Source organism: Contarinia nasturtii, unplaced genomic scaffold, assembly GCF_009176525.2.
Source record: "Contarinia nasturtii isolate CC-2019 unplaced genomic scaffold, AAFC_CNas_1.1 Cnas_scaffold_2806, whole genome shotgun sequence".
NCBI classification, from domain to species: Eukaryota; Metazoa; Arthropoda; class Insecta; order Diptera; family Cecidomyiidae; genus Contarinia; species Contarinia nasturtii.
In genome coordinates this window covers 2,380,270-2,398,332 of record NW_022200123.1, presented here as the reverse complement: position 1 = coordinate 2,398,332, position 18,063 = coordinate 2,380,270, and the positions used below count along the sequence as shown (strand labels likewise).

At 35.2% G+C, this 18,063-nt stretch overlaps 3 protein-coding genes across 3 annotated transcripts; 1 reads left to right on the top strand and 2 right to left on the bottom strand.

Annotated features, from left to right (window-relative positions):
• Positions 1–408: 408 nt before the first annotated feature.
• LOC116349073 lies at positions 409–5,881 on the bottom strand. The gene is made up of 8 exons (XM_031780328.1): positions 5,303–5,881; positions 4,157–4,443; positions 3,527–4,072; positions 3,030–3,459; positions 2,835–2,958; positions 1,770–2,004; positions 1,207–1,674; positions 409–1,110 (listed from the first exon to the last, which is right to left on the bottom strand). The coding sequence occupies exons 2-8, from the start codon at positions 4,424–4,426 to the stop codon at positions 487–489; spliced, it is 2,697 nt and encodes an 898-aa protein (XP_031636188.1). The 5' UTR covers positions 4,427–4,443; positions 5,303–5,881; the 3' UTR covers positions 409–486.
• A 710-nt stretch (positions 5,882–6,591) lies between these two features.
• Positions 6,592–8,245, top strand: LOC116349085. Its single transcript, XM_031780353.1, has one exon. It carries the CDS (start codon positions 6,800–6,802, stop codon positions 8,117–8,119), a length of 1,320 nt encoding a protein of 439 aa, XP_031636213.1. The 5' UTR covers positions 6,592–6,799; the 3' UTR covers positions 8,120–8,245.
• A 283-nt stretch (positions 8,246–8,528) lies between these two features.
• LOC116349083 lies at positions 8,529–16,322 on the bottom strand. The gene is made up of 8 exons (XM_031780352.1): positions 13,809–16,322; positions 11,706–13,538; positions 11,283–11,632; positions 10,997–11,197; positions 10,715–10,924; positions 10,262–10,613; positions 10,008–10,171; positions 8,529–9,940 (listed from the first exon to the last, which is right to left on the bottom strand). Exons 1-8 carry the CDS (start codon positions 15,225–15,227, stop codon positions 9,808–9,810), a joined length of 4,662 nt encoding a protein of 1,553 aa, XP_031636212.1. The 5' UTR covers positions 15,228–16,322; the 3' UTR covers positions 8,529–9,807.
• Between the last annotated feature and the right edge of the window lie 1,741 nt (positions 16,323–18,063).

Below are 18,063 nucleotides of genomic sequence, written 5' to 3'. Positions count from 1 at the left end.
TTTAAATAAAGAATATATGAATTTATTGGCAAATATATTATGTAGTTTTCACTCTAACCGATAATTATTTACATTGTATGTGCACTAAACTTCATAGTTTCAATGCCCCCTGTTAGGCTCCGTTGTAAAGGTATCGTCCATTGTACCTTTTGCATCAAAATTGCTGGTATTTTGGTAGGTGACATACGAACGGATATTGTGTCTGGTCTTTTCGTGGGAAAGTTATGAATCTTAACCGCAAAGTCTCTCTTAATCATTTTTACAAAATCTTTTTTATTTATTTGAATTGGCTAAACTACATTTAAAATACATACAAACACTTTTAGCATTTACGTAAGACAAGATGGATGATAAAATGATTTGTTTTATTTTTAGTTTTTGTTTTTATTTTTAACTCCTTCCATACAAACAAATTAATCTATATATTTCTTATATTTATGTTCAAAAGTGTGCGATTTGATTAAAAAAAGGTAAAATTGGTCAAGGTTATGCAGCAAGTGGATTTTTCACATTGCCACAAAATAGAATGGTATTAGTTGTGCGTTCGATGATCATAAATGCAAATGGTCTATTAACATGAAATTCCAATGGAATCGATTGGAATGAAAGTGATGCAGCATTGGCTGCTGCTGCGATTGTACCATTTTCATTAACATCGATCACAGCTTTTTGTATGAATTGTGACACATAGGTAGAATGTTTCGAAATTTTTAAAAAATTGGCCAGCTTTTCATCGAACACATTCTTTAATCCCATTTGTTGTAGCACACTGTTCAATTTAAAATCAGACGAAATGGAAAATCGTGGTAAATTGATTTCAAGATCTGGATCTTCTTCGGATTGATTTAAATTTTCAATAACTTTCTGCAAGCCTAGAATGCGCAAATTATCTATCACTCTTATCAACGATGCTTGTTTGAAAGGCAAGAAAATCACCATACTGTATTGTTGTTCAAAACCATAGGCAAGTTCAATGATATCGGCTTCTAACGATGGTACGCGAATATGAGAACATCCACCTTTGCGAAACATCATTGGCACATTGCCAATTACCACGCCATTTTCATTGTAAAATGGCAAATCTCGGGTATCTTCCAATTTAAATGGATCCTGAAGAGAAGACATAAGATTCATTAAAAGTCGTATCACTTTACCGTGTTAATTTTTTGCATTCATTTTAAACAAAACAAAAAAAAAATGACTCACTTTCCAACGACCTTGAAAAAAGATCGCCGAAATAAGCACCAAGTTTGCAGCGTAAACATCGACCGGATCAATGATGCGTTCAATTTTACCTTTGGTTTTATCTTTCACATAGCTATTCATCTTGGTCACCGTTTGAAATGTCTGCGTAAAATCAACGGGAAAATGATCGGCTTCATAGGTGCGCTCCAATTTATCTTGAAAATCAATATCAATTGGTCGATTAATGTCGCTAAATAACACTTGATTCGTTATTAGCTCGATCGCCGTATTTTTCTGTAGAAAAGCACTCTGGATATATTTATAGACACGCCGAATTTTGGTTAAATCATTTGGCAATCGTAATACTGCTGACAATTGTTCATATGTTCGTCCCGATGATCCTTCAGCCAATAACAATAGCAACGACCATATTGAAAACGGTGAGATGATTAAATTATTATTTTTAGATACTTCGAGGCGAGAAATATGCTGTCATTCGTCGAAACAAACAATTTAAACACATATTAAAGTTCACACAATTCAAACATTGCATTGATTTAATAACAAAAAATTTATTCACATACTTGAAAATATTCGATGGAAAATGCTTCGGCGGACCGTGATAGTTCCACAATACTTTCGCTGGAAACCGTATTATTTGATAATAAATCAAATGATTTCTGTCGTTGTAGATATGTTGTTGGAAAAACTATAGATTCTTGTGATTGAATATTTGCCACCGTTAAATGGAAAATACACAACAAAATCGTGAAAATTTTATACAAACGATGGTGCAAATACATTTTTCTGTATTGCAAAAATAATCAAATTTTACGGAAACCGAACAGGATAAAACAGCGACAGAATAACACTGATTGGAGGTAAATGAGCAGAATAGTTTGAAACAGCACGTTTACTGTGACATTGTCGCGTGTAAACGAACGAGCGAGTCTACAGTTGTTACAGATACAAACAATCAAAGTGGCTGAACAGGTTTCACAAATCATCATTGACAATGTATCCATATTATACAGGCGAAACAAGTTTAGTTGATTTGATTTTTATTTGCTAAAAAATCACCTGATACTTACAAACAGTTGTGAACGCCATACAATACACACCGTCATCGCAACGTTTGAATCAACACAATGAAGAGTATTCATTTTTTTAGTATACTCTTGCACATGTCTCCAGTTTGCGAAAACAATGAACTTCATGGGAAAATACGACGGGTTTTTACAGAATGTTAGATCAGGCTACACAGTTAGGCACAATTTTTTTAGTGTCCAAGTTTAAAAATGAATAAAATGTAGAAATTAAAAGATGATAATATACCCGGTGATAAAGAAAAGCAGACAAATCTTCCATATGTGATGATGGTGATTTATTCATTTGGGGTAAAAGATAAAATTAACATGGCACAAAGACTTTTCTGTTTCAAACTTCAAGTTCGTTGTAAGAATTCATTGCACTTGAAACGTTTCAGTAAATTATAAAGCAATCACAGTACCACTTAATAGTTGTCATGTTCTTTTTTTATTTAAAAAAATGTACTAAAAGCAGACAAAAATATTTGTTGACACAAAGTTAAGAATGTGCTAATTACATGAGACGAGTTTGTCAATTTATCCACAATAAAACTTCTTTACACGAGTGGATTTTTTACTTGTCCGGCGAAGAGGAGAGTGTTTGTAACTTTGTCGGTGATCAAAAATCCGAATGGACGATTGAAAATGAATTCAATGGGCGATTGTTTGAATGACACGGTACCAGCTAAAATAAAAATTAAACTTCAGATTCAATCCGATTCAATTGTACAAAAAAAAAAACAAACAAAAAAGTACCTGTAACTCCTGCGGCAACAGTTCCTTGCTCATTTACTTCGATAACCGCTTTGTGGAAAACACGCGAAACAAAAGACGGTTGCTTGGACATTTTCGAGAGATTTGCTTTGGCCGGATCAAATATATCTTTGATGCCCAACTCTTCGAGTACGGTACGAAGTTCCAAATCGGAATCAATGCTGAATCGTGGCAATGTTAATTCGATTTCACTCTCATCATAATCGTTGGTATTATCGTATTTGTGAAGTTCATAACTAATTGTGGCGATATTGAAGTTGCGCAAGTTTTGGAAGACCGCAGCCAATGATGAATTATACCGTGGCAAAATCAACAACATACACAAACGATCTTCTTTTCCGTATGGCAATTCAAGAATGCTTGCGTCCAATTGATTGATCGTTGTATAAGACAAGATTTTACGTTGTGACATCTGACAATGAAATTAAATGTTTAATGCACGAAAAGAGAGAAAAAATGGCATGATTCAAAAAATTTACCATTGGCACGTTTCCAATTGGTTTTCCATCTTCACGATAAAATGGCATATCTTTGGTGTAACTAATATTGAATGGGAATTTCCATTGTCCTTTGAAGAAAATTGCCGATGTAAGCAACAATTGAGTTTCAATCAAATCTTCGGGTTTGACGATGTCCTTGATTTTTCCATGTGTACGCATATCAATATGATCATTTATGAATTTGACAGCGTTGGCTGGTTGCTTAAAGTTTACAGCCAAATGATCGGCTTCGTATTCATCGCTTAAAATAGTTGCATACGAATTTTCAATTGGACGATTAATGTCACTAAATAAGGCCTGATTCACTGCCAATTCAACGGTTGATGTATTCACAAGTAATAGACGTTGGAAATTTTTGTAAGCAGTACGCAAAGTATTCATATCGTTTGGCATACGAAGTGTGGCTTGTAATTGATTGAAAGATGTAGCGGTTGCACCTTCAGCTATCAATAACATTAAAGACCACACCGAAAATGGTGCAATGACAAAATTTGAATCGTATCGTTGAAGCGCATGTGCCATTGACTAAAAGGAAAAGGATAGATATATTTGCTCTTAACGATCAATACTTCTAAAGTAGAAAAAATGAAATATAAAAAAATTACTTACGATAAACATTTCGAATGAAAACTTCTCGGATCCTTGTGAAATTTGAGTGCTGGCCATACGTATGTCTTGTGGTACATTCGAATTAACGCTAGTATCTTGCGGTGAGAATCGACTTTCGATGGGCTGAAATCCTTGGTAAAAACGATAACCGTGAGAGGAATATTGAGGAGCAGGAGTTGGTCTTATCAAATCTCTTCTTCCATAGTTGGCATTTGCAACCACAAGCAACGACAGTAAAGCACACAGAGTGCTCAAGTGAGTCACCTTCATTTTTAATGTATTTTTATCTGTAAAATAATTCATTATGATTACACTTGAGAGGGAAATTTTGTATTTTCTGCGATTAAAGTTCTGACGGTTATTTGTAAAATGGAGATATTGTGTACATGTAGCTATGGCGAAAAATTCTTAACAGATATTTGTTTAAATAATAAAACAACATCTATATTTTAAAAAAACGTATTTTTTAAAGAAAATTTTGTATAAGGACGTATTTGGCTTCTTTCTAAACTAGTTGCCGTAGTAATGCACCTCTTGTTTCCGCTCTTGTAATTTTACAATTAAATTAAATTCAATTTGTATTTGTGACGATTTCAATGATTTTTTGTGTAACTTTCTCTCAATTCGTTGCCAAAAAACTGTTCTTTCCCACTGTGCACAAATGAATGAAAGCAAATCAGTGCGATTTAATCGACTTTTTCCGACATATGATGTCATTATATACGGGTTTTTCATGGGTGTCACAAACAAATGTGTTGCAATAAACAAAATTTCAATAATGTAGTACAAATATTTGAGTAAAATGTAGTTAATAGGCCTATTTAAGGTTTCATATATTGATTGTTTTCTTTCGCTTTTTAGTCAATTTTTTTCGTAAAATTGTTGACGATTTTTTTTATTTCAATTTATAATGATTACAGCTTAGAGCAGTTCATCATAGTTTGCAATATCACAAGCACAAATTGGATCGCTTAGCTTATTAATGGCTGGTAATGTTATCGCTCTATTTAACATTTCAAATATAAAATAACAACCTGGTTTTTTCACATTGTTCATTATTTATATACTTTATTTAATTAGCTTTTCAACAATCATTTTTATGTCCATTTAATGTGATTCACTTGAAATATAAATATTGAAACTCACTGCTATAATTCTATGTCGAAATCCTGCTGTATCCGATTTGTATTGTGCCACGATTCTTCCGATCAGTGTGCTACGATCAACGGTCAGTTTTTGAATAAATTTAAAAGAGCACTGAATTTTAAATTATACCATATCCAACAACAATGGCATTTCAATTGAATATATGTGTGTTTGCTTGGTCAATAAATTTGGAACTGAAATGAAGAAATATAAAAAGCGACAACGCTTGCTTCGTTTCTCTTCCGACAAATCTATTGGAACTGTGTGTATTGTGCATGTGGGAAAAACCCACAAAAATATCAAGTATTGTACATAGAATATAGGGTGATGACAATGGCTCATACATATATTCTGAACGACTTGCGACGACGCTCTTTATCTCTATTTCGTTAAAAAACACGAATAGAAAATTTCAATCTCAAAGAAGATCTTGTGATGTTAAGGTCAAAATAATATTTTATATGTACGAATGCCGCCGTTGAATGGCGATCAAATTCGGCACTTTTTTCTAAACAAAAACAGAGCAAACACACACTTTTTCGATTCAATGCAATTTTTGATAATGTTGCAATTGTGATTAAATGTCTAGCCGAAATATTGTCATTTATTTCAAATACTATCTCCAAACAAACCAAAAAAAAATATGTTTTACTAAAAAAAGATCTCACCGAAATGTGTTCGACTATTTGCTTGGACTTGTTCACACTAACCAGTTCCGCGAGTATCGTTTAAAGCAAAAAGATGTCATTTATATGCGACATTCAGAGATAGAGAAGAGAATAAAATCCAGGGCCGAACGTGACGAAATGAGCAAAATACAAAATACACGAACTCAAAGAAACGAATTCGTACGAAAAACCAGTAATGAACCTGAGAGCGGTGGCTTGTTGATAGTGCACGTTCATCGTGTATATATACACATACGGAAAACACCGACCGAATGAACAAACAAATGAGTGCGATGCAAGTACACTGAGATTTGATGAACAAACAGAATACTTAAATGAACAGAATGAAATGGCAATAAACATTGAACTATTTCTCTGACACTATACATATACATGATATGAATGAAGAGAAAGATGTACATGCACGTTCTGTACACAAACAGGCAACAACACGATTGTTGTGTACAACGAAGAGTCTAGTTGACTAGTTTATACATATTATACACGCGCACACATGTATAACCATTGCGTTCAATGGTATGTTCTTTATGTTGCGATTGTTCTGTCAAAATTAACATTAAGTTGGCAGCGCTTGTCTATTTTTACAACGGCACAAAACCAAAACAAATGTACTGTCTTCAGTTTAAACGTTTGTCAAATAGCAGCTGCTGCTGTGTTTTCATTTAAATAATAAAAAAAACGTCACATTTCACAGCAAAACTATCGGCATATTTAAAAAATGAAATTTAATTTGTGTACTTTCATTCGTGGTGTTTGTCATTGTGATATAAATTAAAAATTGTCAAAAAAAAGTCCATTGAACAAAAAAATGGGTTGGCTCTCATTGTGCATCGCTGTCGCGAACATTTACCTGTGTGGTGTCATGGTAATGGCAAAGGAGCCAAACCTTTTTTTAAGTCAATCGTACGATGTGCAACTGAACGAAGGGGAAAAACAATATCGACTAATGCAATCGAATGCGAATTTACCACAGTACGGAAGATGTTGGACCGAAGCTGTTCGACAAATTGATGTAACATGCACAGATCTCAATGAAAAGACACAAGCAATGCTTGCCCTTCGATTTACCAAATGCTTTATAGCAATGAGTGGTGGTGATGGTGATTCCGGTCTGGATGGATGCGAAGACACCGAATGTATCGGTAACATGTCTGAACGTGTTTTTCAAGCATACACACATTTCTATACACACACTCAGAATATTTGTTTCTACTTAATGCATCAAATTTGGCACGGAGAAACTGTGAAGACAGTCCATTTGTTAAAATCACATTCTCAGAGCGTAAGCAGACAACTTGAGCTGGCCGGACGTTTACAAATCAATTTACTAACACAACAACGTGAAGGATTAAAATTACAACAGAAATTAGTGGAGCATGGTGTTAATTTATCGGATGTATTAAACGATTCGCAAAGCAGCTTATCACGATTAACCGAACAATTTCGCAATTCGACGTTGGAACAAGGACGTCAGCTGGGCGATTTATTTCGACGTTTGTCACAATTTCACAATTGGATTGTCGGCGAATATTTATTAATTGAACAAATCATGTATTATTCGATTGTTTTGGCGGTCATAATGATCGCAACAACAGCTAAACGAACGGAGAATTGTCGATTTTTATTGTTTGTACTGGCAATTGTTAACATTTTGATTGAATCATTATTTCAAAAATACCTGGGCAACGACTATTACATTGAAGATATAAAAATTGTACTGTTCGAAACATTGTGGTTGATCCGGAAAATATTTGCTGCCGTCATGTGTACAGTTTATGTGGTTAAGACGGTTACTTATGTGGATTCACAGAAGATGACACTCAGTCTATTGCAAGTTATCAATAAACAAAATGTGGAAATTTTACAAGCATTAAGGGATTTAAAAGGAATACCAATTGAAGAGTGTGGCGATCGAAATTATCATATTTTAAATCGACCAAGTGTTGCGCGACAAAGTGTTGAACGAGATGACATTACATCGAGAATGATGCAAAGAACCGACGAGTATAACAGGAGATCGCGTATGACTCCGTCTGTGATAAGAGAGTTTAGCGTGGAAAAATCAATGTTTCCCAACATTGGCGTTACCACCCGATTGCGGTCGCGACAAGCAACACCAATTTTATAAGTGTTTCATCTTTTAACGCATGTTTGCATTCATAATAATTCAACATTTCTGCACTATAAGTACTTAACTTATTATTTAAAGAATAAAAATTCATCCGTTTTGAAGGTGGTGTAAATTTTCATATAGATTTTTATTAGTAAATATGCTTAAATACATAATTATTAATGAATAATTTGTATTGTATTACATTTAGTTTATTCCATTCAAATGATATTCATCTTTGTATTTTCAAAATGGTTAAAATATTTGACTAAATCTTTGTCGGTACGCTGTGTATTCGTGTCGTTGAACATAAATGTTCTTTGTTTGAATTTATTTTATTTAATTTCTTTTGTTTAAATTTACTTGTGTATAAATAGAAATTTGTAATTCGAATAAAAAATTCAGATAAAAATAAAATCGAAAAAAAAAAAATGATTGTGTTTTTGGTTTTAAAAAAACGCGTTGATTTGCACAGGTTTTTGTTGCTTTTTGGACTAATTAGAAAAAAAAAAAATATGACGGGATTTGATGATGAGGTATGATTACAAAAGAGCATACAATATGAGAAAAAAGAGGAAAAAAAATGTGTAATACTAAAATCTAAAACATTGCAAGCGAATCCGAGAAAAAAAATGACATAAATTATATATGGCAGTCGATGACCTGTCGACATACAGAATACAGCAATTATTCACATTCCAATGCTCGTTCGATCATTCAGTCTCATGTACTGAAAATTTAAATTCTATCCCTTCGACCCATCTGCTTTCTCGCCTATTTCCTATATTATGTAATTGACAATACCAATGACTAAACTCATCACCTCATTCTGTGATCGAATCACAATCGGGTCATTCATCGACCGTTTTCAATATCTACTCTTTTTTTTCTCTTCTTTAAAAAGACACCAATATATTTATATTTTATTTTAACTTAAAAAATGGCAAAAAATGGTATACATACTACACTTGTTTCTTCTTTTTGGCCACACAAAATCAAAGCGCTACAGTGATTGATGAATGATAATGACTTAGTTACGTTTACGGTAAATAATTAGATACTTAATTAGATTCTTTCCAAACTTTTTCTCTATCCCGATATTCTACTAGGCTTTTACTCTATTCTGGTACACAGTGCTGGCGTGTATATGGTTCCATTCCATTAAATCAATACATAAACTTTATCGTGTAAGTGTAAACTTTATTTGGTTTCGATTAATTATTATTGTTTGTTTTCTTCGATACTTTTTCTCTTTTGTTTTCATTGGTAAAATAAATACGATCGATTCTCCAAAATAATTAATTATAATAAATAGAAAATAAGTTGTTTATCCTGGTATTTCATCTTGTTGTTAAATCTTCTTCGGTTAAATTGATAAAATTTTGGTATATGTGACACAGATTTTGTAAATCGTAATAGTTACATGTTATTTAATTTTAAATTAATTTCTCATCTAATTCTTTTTACTATTTTGTTTTTGTTTCATTCATTTTTTGGTAAATTTTTGTTGTTTTACTAGAAAAATAGTAATTTCCATTTGCAAATGAATTTCGTTTTTTTTTCACTAAATATTAATCTTCTTAGTTGGGCTCATTTTAACCTTTTTTCCTTTCGCATACTTTTGGTTTAAAAAAACGGAGGATTGTTTCTTACATTTGAAAGATCAATAAACACCTGTGTGTGTGTCTCAATTGTATTGGATCTGCTTAAGAGTTTCTTTGGTTGTATTCTTCTAGGGTTTTAGCAATTGTTCCTTCTGAGAATCGGCAAGATTTTGTTCCACAATGACATGTAAACGATTTATGTTTGGCAATCCAGAATTTTTCACCATAGTCAAAACTGCAATTTAATGATAAAAATGTTAAATATCATAAATTGTTATTGGATGAAAGTACAAAATTCTTACGTTATCTCGTCACTTGGTTCGATATCTTTTGTTGCGAAAAATGCGATCTTTGGAAAACGTAAGTCTTGATGTTCATAGTAGACTCGAACCGGTACCGCATTCGGTTCGCACGAGTGGTTGAAGAATCGACTGACATTTCCGTACAAATTGGCATCGATACAAAACTGCCAAAAGAAAATGAAAACAAAAAAAATATAATGTAGAAAGACGTACCAACAATGGTAAAGTTTAAAGAAGAAATTGTGTATAATTACGCCAGATGAGCTAAGATCAAAGAAATATGTATCGTCAGTGCGTCGATCTGCTTCGTTATCGGTTAAAATTTCACCCGTGTACTCGGCGATAAATGTACCGCGTGGAATTTTCGCAATGCCCCGCACTCCAAATCCTTTCACACGTTCGGCACACTCAAATATTTGCAAAGCAACCTTCGAACCTTTCTGTACGACTCGGTTCTTGCACATCAATTTATTACAACCGCATACATCGTTGCACTCAAACATCATTGCAGGATCATGATACTTGAAATCGCTAATCAACCGTCCATCGGGACCATACCAATTCTGAATGGACATCTCACTGCATTGACAATTCTGACCGGTGCAACTGTTTTTGAAAAAAAAGAGCAAATACAAAGATTGTAATCAAGAGCGAAAGTATGTAATTTCAATGAATGTGACCAAAAATCAAAAGACATCAACACTCACTTGTCGGCACAAGAGCAAATTCTCATTTGTGATACGCGACGATCGATTTGAATCGAATTCTGGAGTAAAATCGTTTTGGTAATATATTTAAAATCAGGTATGAGTGAATCCGTGTCTGTGTCACTCTGGCTCGAAGTTGAACGCGCATTTCGATATTTCTTCCGTCCGACCACTTGAATTGGATAGGTTTCACGACCGTTTGATATGTCTCTGTTGAAATGCCGACCAACAGATTTCATTTAACATTTGTTTTTAAATTTGAGCGAAAATTCAAATACTTACGGATGAATTATGTTTTGCTCTGGCAAACCGGCAACATTACGAATTTGCAGATTAAATAGTATGGCACGACCGCATGCACTATTTTCATCCGATACACAATCGTACGGAGAGTCGTCTGCATTGTTTGTGATGTCCAAACTGGCACCGTGCGCCAACAAATACAATGCAATCCTGGTATTATCGTTTCGGCATGCGATATGTCTGAATCGCGAAAAATGAAAACAAAAGATTTCAATGTACAATACAAATCAAGATGATCACAATTAAAATGAGTTATATCGCTTACAGTGCGGTGTCTCCGTTTATATTTTGTGCACTTAAATTACTGCCGGCTTGCAGAAGCACCATAACCGTTTCGATACTATTCGATAGCGTGGCCCAGTGCAAAGCACTGCTGTTTTCGTCATCGCATATATTTGGATCAGCACCACAATTGAGCAAAGCGCTGACAATTTTGTTATTACCAACGTCAGCCCCCCAAACAATTGCCGTCCATCCGCCATCGTCACGCGTATTCAAGAATTTCTCAATCTGATGTAGACTTGACGATTCACGATATGTGTTTAAAATGATCTCAAGAGCCTCGTAATTCTTCTTTTTAACTGCCATATGAAGGGCCGTCATTCCTTCCGTTCCCTGTGCAAAAATATCAAAAATGAATACAAAATACATTCGACATACATAAGATCGAAAAAAAAGTGTTACTTACTCTAATCGTAACATCAGCACCACACTGAACCAGAAGCTTCAAAATATCATTTTTGTTGCCATCAATAGCACACATGATCGCTGTTCGAAGATTTTGATCGAGCATATTGAGAAAGTCGATGGACGCAACACGACTTAAAATCAAATGTGTCATTTTAACATTGCCAAAATTTGCCACCAAATGCAAACAGGTTCCATTGTAAAATTCTTTGATTGGCGTTGAAATATCAAATCCGCTGGCAATGATTTCGGCCATGCGATCGATATCATCCTTTGTAATGGCATTGCATACATCTTTGGTTGTAAAAAGATTGCCGCGTGTGAATGGGAATCGATTTTGTGCACGTGTCAAAAGATTCACCACACTTTCCGGTATCGAACGTTCGATTTCAAGTAAATTGAGTTCTTCACGTGATTTTATTGATCGATAGCTATGCGGACCGATGCTCATTTTGGCCGGTTTTGTGAGTTTCTTTTGTGATGTAGTAAATATTGGAACACTGCCACATCGCATCGTAACAATTGTCTCACCCGATGGTGCATCAATGCCACAATGTGGACACTTCAAAACAAGCGTTGGACACATGCCCAATTCGGGATTTTGTGGATCAAACGGTGCATTCAATATGAATTTTGTGGCACAATCACGATGGAAAAAGTGATTTTTAGCGCACAACATAAATGTTCCCTGTGTCAAAAACGTGCCGCACGATGCACAGCAATTATGTGAAAATAAACGTTTCTTGTGACTTTCACACAATAACATGTAGCTAACACGAATACTTGGCCGCAATAAATTGAGCAAATCACCTTCAACTTCATTACCACAACCGACTTTTTGATCTTCAATTTGATCAACGGCCGAACAGTATGTTTCGTCCGTTTTTCGTGTGTAGAATTTCGACACTTTGTTGCACAAACAAATGTTCGAATCGGTCTCTTTGCGGATCGATAGCGTCACTTCCGATGTGATTTGATGTTGATGATGACTTGTTGTTGGTTTACGCATTTGAGATTGTGATGTACCACCAACGGATTTGTGTTTTGTGCTTGATATCAAACTGATTTCTGGATTTCGTGTAATCAATTCCTTTGAACGATGATCCAATTGATCGATTATTGCAGCCGGCACTTTATCGCTTAGCGATTTTTTCAATGCTTTATCGCGAACGGTCTTTGCTTTGTTAATGTGCTTGTTATAAATAACAATGTCCTTTTGGCCACGCATTCGCAATGTAACACTCGGTCGGCCGACGTTGATTTTCTGATTTGGTACAAAATCTTCATAATCGTCGGATTCAATGCATTCATCGTCCGATGAATCTTTGTTGCCATGCGATTTTGATACACGTTGCAAACCGAGCTTGTGAAAATGTCGCTCTTTGAGCTTGATCAAACGTTTCTTTTGCTTGAAATTGAGCTTCTTATCGAGTTCGGGCGATCGATGCAAATTGATTTTGAACTGTTTTATTTCATTCAAAAGTTTCTCGGGATCTGGACATGGTTGGCGCACTGGTCGCACCACCTCATAGCTTGATGTATCGTTTGAATTGCTTGATTGACGTTTCGGCGGTGTGTTCGATTTACTACGACTAACCACTTTTTCGATACCATTGGCCACCGATTCAGCATCGGGTTTTGCATTGTCTTGTGATGACGGTGTACTTGGTGGAGATTTTTGTTTTGGACTACGCTCCAATTCATTGTCCAAATGCTCGCTGCTTAGCGATAAACGGGCATTATTTTGGATTTCAAATCCTTGTCGAAGCTCTTCATTGGCCAAAATCTTTGGTGTTGGTTTTATACGACGTGATAAACGCTGTTGAGGCTGTGCCTAATGCGAAAAATTATTTAGAAAAAAAAAACATAAATAAAATCTTATTTTGAAACAGAATTCTTATAAATATTGCGAAAAAAGGCAAAAATAATGATACTTATTTCGACATATGTTGAATTATTCATATAAATTGAAGAATTTTAAAAAGCAATAATTCATAATAAGCATCAATGCCATAAAGACTTATTGCGACGCAAATATAAATATCGGACTCAATGCATGTGTGTCATTGTAAACACTAAACAATATGATCAATATGCAACATACCTCAGCTGCAACTTTATCCTTTTTCGGAATGGTATAAACGAATGGACTTTCATCACTTGTGAACCGTGGTGATTTCTTAACCGGTGAATTTCGCGTTGCAATAGTCATGCTTAATTTTAAATTGCCTTTTGCTTTGGTCGAACCAGGTTTGCGTCCACGTTTGCGAGCAACAACGTTCGTTCCATCGCTACCATTTGACAATTGATCATCGTGATTTGTATCGGTTGGAACGTCAATCATTTCAACGTCATCGTTCTTTTGGCTATTTTCCGGTTTCGTATCGATGCTCGTTTCGACATCGTCTTTTACATCAATGTCCATCACAACACTAGGCACCGATTCATCGTCAACAATGCATTTGTCATCTTTGATGTCGGTTGTGGTGTCATGCGTTTTTTTATCATCGAATGTACGTTTACGTGATCGTGTTGCATGCTCTTTATCAGCACTGCTAGATTTATGTTCATGGTTATCTGTTGTCTCTGCTTTGCTTCGATCATTATCTTGAATTTGAATGATTTGATCCTTTTGATCGCTGGGCGTAGATGTATGCGTTCGTTCGCTGCGTCGTAATTTCGGTGGTGTTGGTTGTGTACTGTTCAGACCATCGTCTACTTCGTTTGCAATTGAATTTCCACGTTCACTTCGTGTCTTTGGTAATGATTCATTTGATTCGTCGGCAGCACTCTTCGATTGAGCTTCAATGCTACTTTCTCTGTCAACTTTTTTGGCTCGACCCCGTTGTCGTGTCATTATATTATTTCGATTGGCCACAGTATCGGTGGTATTGGATGCATTTGATTTTTCATCATCTTTTCCTCGCGGTGACACCGATCGATTTTCACTTGTCGATCCGGCCGACGATTGTCGCTTTGGTCGTAAACCGCCTTTACGATTTTTATCTGTATTCACTGTACTTAAATCTTCACATGAATCGTCAGCAATTTGTTTTCGACGCAATGTACGTCTAAATGGTCGCTGTTGATCATCGTCTTTTTCCTTATCAATATTTATTTTTTCCATTTTATCGGTGTTCACTGTACTTTTGGTATCGTTACCACTTAAATTGTCAATTTCGCTTTTTTCATTCGGTACCGTTTCATCGATTGCATCGATTTCATGCGACGACTGTGTCACATCTGCTGCTGTTGTAACATCATCTGCATTAACAGTAACACTAGCGCTATCGTTCAATAATGGCGGATCGTCTGTCGACGATGACGACGATGTTGTTGTATTTGATGTTGATTTTTCACTTCGTTTTATATCTTTGCGTTTTTTTACGGCCGCATATTGATTATTATGTAAACCTCTCCATTTCAATGTTTTGTCTTCATTTAAATTGATCTGTAAATCGGCATTGGTTTCGTTGAATTTCGATGACATACTTGTCAGTAAAGTATCGATGAAATCGGTCATCGTTGAAGCGCACACACAATTGGTTCGTGTCGCTTAACTATTTCTATTTATTATTATTTTTTACTTTTTCTTATTTTGCTCTCTCACACACAAAATGAAAAACAACAACACCCGAACACATACAAGCCAAATTAAATTTTTTCTTTCGGTTGGTTCACAATTGATGGAAAAAAACAAAAGACACTTCTTTTTCGTCCGAACAGTGTACGAGAAAAAAAAGTTTTTCTTCACACTCGCTCACTGATATTCTTCTTGTTTTGACTTGATGCTTCTTTCATATTATTAGTTCTGCACACGAAACACGAAAAAAAAGGAATTTTACACAGCACAGAGAGTGAGAGAAGAAAAAAACACTAAAGTTGCAGCATGAATGTAAATGTATGTAAAATGTGTGTATTTTTTTCTATATATAAAAGAGCGACGACGACAACGAGAGCAGCACAATATTCCGAATCGTATCTATCATTGAGGTTGACGTTGCGCTTGTGTGCCTAGTAAGCGAGCGCTCACACAATATTTACCACTTTACAAATCCTCGATACGAAAAACTTTGTAGCACAACGATGAACGAAATGAACGAATGAACGAACGACGACAACGATGATGAAATAGAAAAAAAACACTTTTTTTAATTCGAGGTATGAAGTACAAAAGACTGAGCTGCTAGCCAGAGAGCCTCTCATTTATGCACACTGTACCGTTCACACAAATACACTTTTATCGGTACGCCATCATCGAACATTGGAAACACTACGTGCGCTTCTGTGAGAGGCGACGGCACACACAACACCGTAAAATACAAAACAGAATGCGAGAGAGAGAAAGAGCGACAGACACAGAGAGGCAACACACTGTAACACACTCTGTAGTATAACACACTCAATCGAGCCAATTTTTCAAACAAATTCTGGATGCAAACTTTTTTTTTTAATTTTCATTCGCTCTTTTGGTCAATTTTCAATTTTCACTTGGACGATTGCGATAAATGTATTAATTGGCAAAAACCAACAATCACTGTTGCAGTGACGAGCGATTTCAACAGACCGAATGCTGATCGATCATTTCACGTTGGTCGAATTGGATTTATTCTTTTTCGAGACTGACACACAAACTCGCAGGGAGAATGAGAGGGAGAGAGAGCAAGAGAGAATGTTGTTGTTTTTTCTCTCCGCCAAATGCACGACTTACCGAGAGACATACAGGGAACAAAAGTGTAGATTTATTTCGGCAGAAGCCGTGCTGTTGTTTTTGTCGTTGCTGTTGCTTTTAATCGAGAGATATGTGTGATGAAATGACCATGAAATTTATAATTTCATTTCTGCACATGTTCAAATTAACAATTAATTTCATTATATAAATATCAATTAAATATGCAGAAATTAAGAGGAAAATAAAATTAATTGCGAACATGAATGCGGGAATGACATTTAAAATCACTTGATGTCAGGCGAATCGACATATGTATTTTTCGATGGAAGTTCATCATCTGTCTATTTTTTTTTTAAAAATGTTTCGTGGAATTTTTGCTGACCCTTTTCCAAAACAATCACAAAAAAGATAAGCATTTTACTTTGCACAAAATGCAATATTTCTTTTTTTTCATTCATTTCACGAAGTGTAGAGATTACATTTTGATTCTGAGCAACAGATGGCATTTCGAATTGTGTCATCTATGTGTGTATTGCTGTGTAGAGAATTCATTTTCTCTCTCTCATCCAGCGAGAAACATATACATACGCACACGTAGAGAAAGAGAGAGCATTGTCCGTCTCAGTGTAACTGTAAATGAATAGACGCATGAACCATTTATGTTATCACTTCTTGCCATGTAGATCGATCGGTGATGTTGACTACCATTTGCAAAAATACACTAAATATGTTTCCGAATGGTTTTTTTAATTAAATGAATTTTTTTGAAAATAAAAAAAATGTTGCAATGTTTTTCCAATAGGCTGAAAATCAAAAGATTTAATTTGTTTAATTTTCCATTGCTTACTACGTTCGTTGAAGGAAATGCCAATACTACATGAAAATGATAAGGGTCAGTCGACAGCAATTTTTGTTATCTCTTGCCATTCGAAATGAGTCGGAAATTTGAAAAAAAAAACTTGTGAAAATAATTTTTTTTTTCTAAAATACATACAATGTCATATCGTGTTAGAATGACACCCATTTAATATTTAAATGGTAAGCACTACTGTTAATTTCTTGTTATCATTTCTTTTACGTCGATTTAAAAAATCACGTTCATACGATTTGATCAGCACATCAGTACAAGCAGCAGTAGCAGCAATATCAAATGACCGAAAATACATAGATTTACAATTGACGGAGCGCAATAGAAGAACAATATACGCATTCATTCGGTTGATTGTTTTCGTTCTCTTTTGCCTGCTGCGAGTTATCGTGTTTGTGGAATTCATCGTGTTCCCTGTTTTGTGCATGCGTTTATATTCATTCCATGGCACGGCTCATGCTCTCTTTCTATCTGTCTCTTTCGCTCTCTCTCTCTTTGGTTTTCATCTTTCTAAGTTCATCTCGTGATCTCGTCGCAGATCGTTGCTCTTATTTCTCGCATCTGAAAATACACACACAAACATTCTCTCTCTGTCCCTTTCTTGTTCTCTCGCTATTATCAAAAATTTCTGCATTTCTCTGTGAGAGACCAGCCCGAACCATTGCAAAGATACATACACACATGTATAAAATTCTCTGGTTTCACATACGCACGCACCCATACATATGCGTCAGCGCTTCGGACGATATTCGTATTCGACGGCTGGTCTCATTCTCCCTTTCGGTTTGTTTGGCCCGTTGTGCTGTGTGCTGAAATATT

What these genes read in the sequence shown, in the direction of transcription:
- LOC116349073 (XM_031780328.1), bottom strand. Translation starts at nt 4,426, where the DNA reads ATGAAGGTGACTCACTTGAGCACTCTGTGTGCTTTACTGTCGTTGCTT. An exon ending in TTTCATTCGAAATGTTTATC is followed by an intron (nt 4,073 to 4,156) that starts GTAAGTAATTTT and finishes TTTTCCTTTTAG; the next exon opens with TCAATGGCACATGCGCTTCA. An exon ending in TGTTGCCGCAGGAGTTACAG is followed by an intron (nt 2,959 to 3,029) that starts GTACTTTTTTGT and finishes TTTTTATTTTAG; the next exon opens with CTGGTACCGTGTCATTCAAA.
- LOC116349085 (XM_031780353.1), top strand. Translation starts at nt 6,800, where the DNA reads ATGGGTTGGCTCTCATTGTGCATCGCTGTCGCGAACATTTACCTGTGT.
- LOC116349083 (XM_031780352.1), bottom strand. Translation starts at nt 15,227, where the DNA reads ATGACCGATTTCATCGATACTTTACTGACAAGTATGTCATCGAAATTC. An exon ending in ATTTGCTCTTGTGCCGACAA is followed by an intron (nt 10,614 to 10,714) that starts GTGAGTGTTGAT and finishes TTTCAAAAACAG; the next exon opens with TTGCACCGGTCAGAATTGTC. An exon ending in TTGATCTTAGCTCATCTGGC is followed by an intron (nt 10,172 to 10,261) that starts GTAATTATACAC and finishes TTCTTTTGGCAG; the next exon opens with TTTTGTATCGATGCCAATTT.